The sequence below is a fragment of the Rattus norvegicus genome, chromosome 1, assembly GCF_036323735.1.
Source record: "Rattus norvegicus strain BN/NHsdMcwi chromosome 1, GRCr8, whole genome shotgun sequence".
NCBI classification, from domain to species: domain Eukaryota; kingdom Metazoa; phylum Chordata; class Mammalia; order Rodentia; family Muridae; genus Rattus; species Rattus norvegicus.
In genome coordinates, this window is record NC_086019.1 from 167,484,255 (window position 1) to 167,486,868 (window position 2,614).

At 37.8% G+C, this 2,614-nt stretch overlaps 1 protein-coding gene across 1 annotated transcript; it reads right to left on the bottom strand.

Annotated features, from left to right (window-relative positions):
- Nucleotides 1-382: 382 nt before the first annotated feature.
- On the bottom strand, nucleotides 383-1,336 carry Or51b6b (olfactory receptor family 51 subfamily B member 6B). The gene has a single exon (NM_001000153.1). The coding sequence runs from the start codon at nucleotides 1,334-1,336 to the stop codon at nucleotides 383-385; it is 954 nt and encodes a 317-aa protein (NP_001000153.1).
- Between the last annotated feature and the right edge of the window lie 1,278 nt (nucleotides 1,337-2,614).

Here is a 2,614-nt window from a genome sequence, read left to right on the forward strand (position 1 = left end):
AGGGCGATGACCAGCTCATTTCTCTGTGTGCAAGTTTCTAGAAAGAGTAATTTGTTCCATTTGAGAAAAAATGTTGAAAGACTTAGCCTAGGTAAGTGACAGCCAACATGGAAAATTGTGGTTTGATCCAAATACTAGTTTATTCTATCTCAAAGACTACATGTGGATGAACAATCAGGGACCATAAGCTCTCCAAACCAACAGAGTAACTTACCTTAGTGAATCAGTTAAAACCATGTGAGATCTTTAAAATAAATGAGTAATAAATAACAATCAAATCTGAGGGACATTAGTAGGTTTCTATTGAAACATTTTGCTTGATTCCTCCTGCCTGAAATGTTGTCAACTTCATCAAATTTCTTGAATATTTCTCAGAGAGTGATCACGGTTGAGTTCTAGAATAAGGCGGTGAGAACAAGCGAAGCAAACTGATCTGAATCTGCTTGGTCTTAATGCTGAAGATGACAGGGTTCATAAAAGGGGGGAAGAGGAAGCAGATGTAGCTCACTGTGATATGAACAATATGGGGAATATTCTTTCCAAACCTGTGAATAAATGTCAAACCAACCTCAGTGCCATAGAAAACCAGGATGCAACAGATGTGGGAGACACATGTGTTGAGAGCCTTAGTTCTCTCATCTGTAGAAGCAATGCTCATGACAGTCTTGAGAATCAAAAAGTAGGAGAAACAAATAACCAAAAAATCCAAAAGTCCCATGCAAAATACAACCACAACAGGATAGAGACGATTGAATGTGATGTCAGCACAGGCTAGCTTGATGACATCTTGGTGTAGACAGAAAGCATGGGAGAGTACATGGGATTGACAATAGGGAAACCAGTGCAGGCGAATGATTATTGGCATGATTGACAGACCAGCCCTCATCACTACACCTATGCCAATCTTTATTACCCTAGTATCAGTAAGGATGGTGGTATACCTTAATGGGTTGCGAATGGCAACAAAACGATCATAGGCCATGGCAAGCAAGACCCCTGACTCCACAATAGAGAGAGTATGGATAAAGTAGGCCTGAGAGAAGCAGGCTCCATGGCCAATTTCCCTGTGATTTAACCACAGTACACCCAGAACTGTGGGCATGGTGGTCAATGTTACTCCAAGATCCGTAGCTGCCAACATACCTAAGAAATAGTACATGGGCTCATGGAGGTTATGGTCATCTTTAATGAGGAAAAGGAGGGTGCCATTGCCAAGCAGGATGGAGATATAAGCCATCAGTAATGGGAGAGAGATCAGGTGATGGGCTTTCTCCAGACTGGGGAAGCCTGTGAGCAGGAATGGACAGCTTGAGGTGTTGAGCCAAATTACAGGCATTGCAGGTACAAATTTGCCTCAGGTAAAATGATAGGAAAAAGTTCCTTAGGGTTGGACTCTTAAAGATGCTACCCGCTGTGTGGATATTCAGAGCTATTGTTTTTCAACAACAATGGTAATTCACTCTTTCCCAGGGACTTTCTAGATATAGAAAAACAGGATATATAAATAACAGCTCCATGAATTTTTTGAGATTATTTCGAGAGTACTGAAATGTACATTAGAGACAAGCTATGTATGAAGAATAGACCTAGATCAGCAGTTTCAATCTGTGGGTAAGGAACCCTGTGGGTTTACATGACGTTCTCACAGAAGTCCCACATCAGATATCCTCCATATCAGATATTTATGATTCATAGCAGAAGCAAAATTATAGTTATGAAGTAGTAACAAAAATAGTTTTAGGGTTAGGGGTTCACTACAACAAGAGAAACAGTATTTAAAAAGTCACAGCATTAAGAAGATTGAGAACTATTGTTGTAGATGAAACCTTTGTAAATCCAACACTCCATATAAAGTAAAGCAAGAAATCGCTATAACTGAGTAGCATTCTGATAGTGTTGGTGCTTACAAAGTATTTTTCATGGTGTTATCTTTACTGAAAGTGTTGAGATTTGACATACCAATTTGACAGAATAAATGAGGCCAAGAAAGTCAGAACACATCTAAGTATTGTTTGAGAATCAAGTATGGATAACTAATTGCAAAATAATATAACCATATAAACAAATAAATAAAAGACAGTTAAGTTTAGACATTGAGTAAGTGCCCTGTGGGTATAAGAATTATTCAGTTGATGAAATTCTAGAGTTTGGAGGAGGCTACATGATTACAGAAAACTGACTTTTTTGTGTGTCATCACAACTAATAAATATCTCTTTTTGAGTAGAACACTGCTCTAGTATAGTCTTGCTTCTCATAACCTCTTCCCAAAAAATGTTTTCATATATTTTAATAATATGTTTCATTATGTATAATACTTCTTAATAATATGCAGTAAAAGATGACCACATGAAGGCATATATAAATATATGGCTATGATGTCACCTACTTAGAGAAGCACAAATAGAAACTGGTTAGACATGCTCACATGAACATAATTATTGTTTGAAAAGTTCACACATGCATGTTGGTTTTCTTTTAAAAGCTATGGCATTAGATGGCATTTAGTGGTGCTGAGAAGACTTTGGGGGTTCAGAATACTAAGGTACCATTGGATACATACAGATAGTTGTGTTTCAGCATCACCCAGAGAAATATAGCCATGCACTTTTCAGT

Excerpts from the sequence above, each read along its gene's own strand:
- Or51b6b (NM_001000153.1), bottom strand. The coding sequence starts at position 1,336 with ATGCCTGTAATTTGGCTCAACACCTCAAGCTGTCCATTCCTGCTCACA.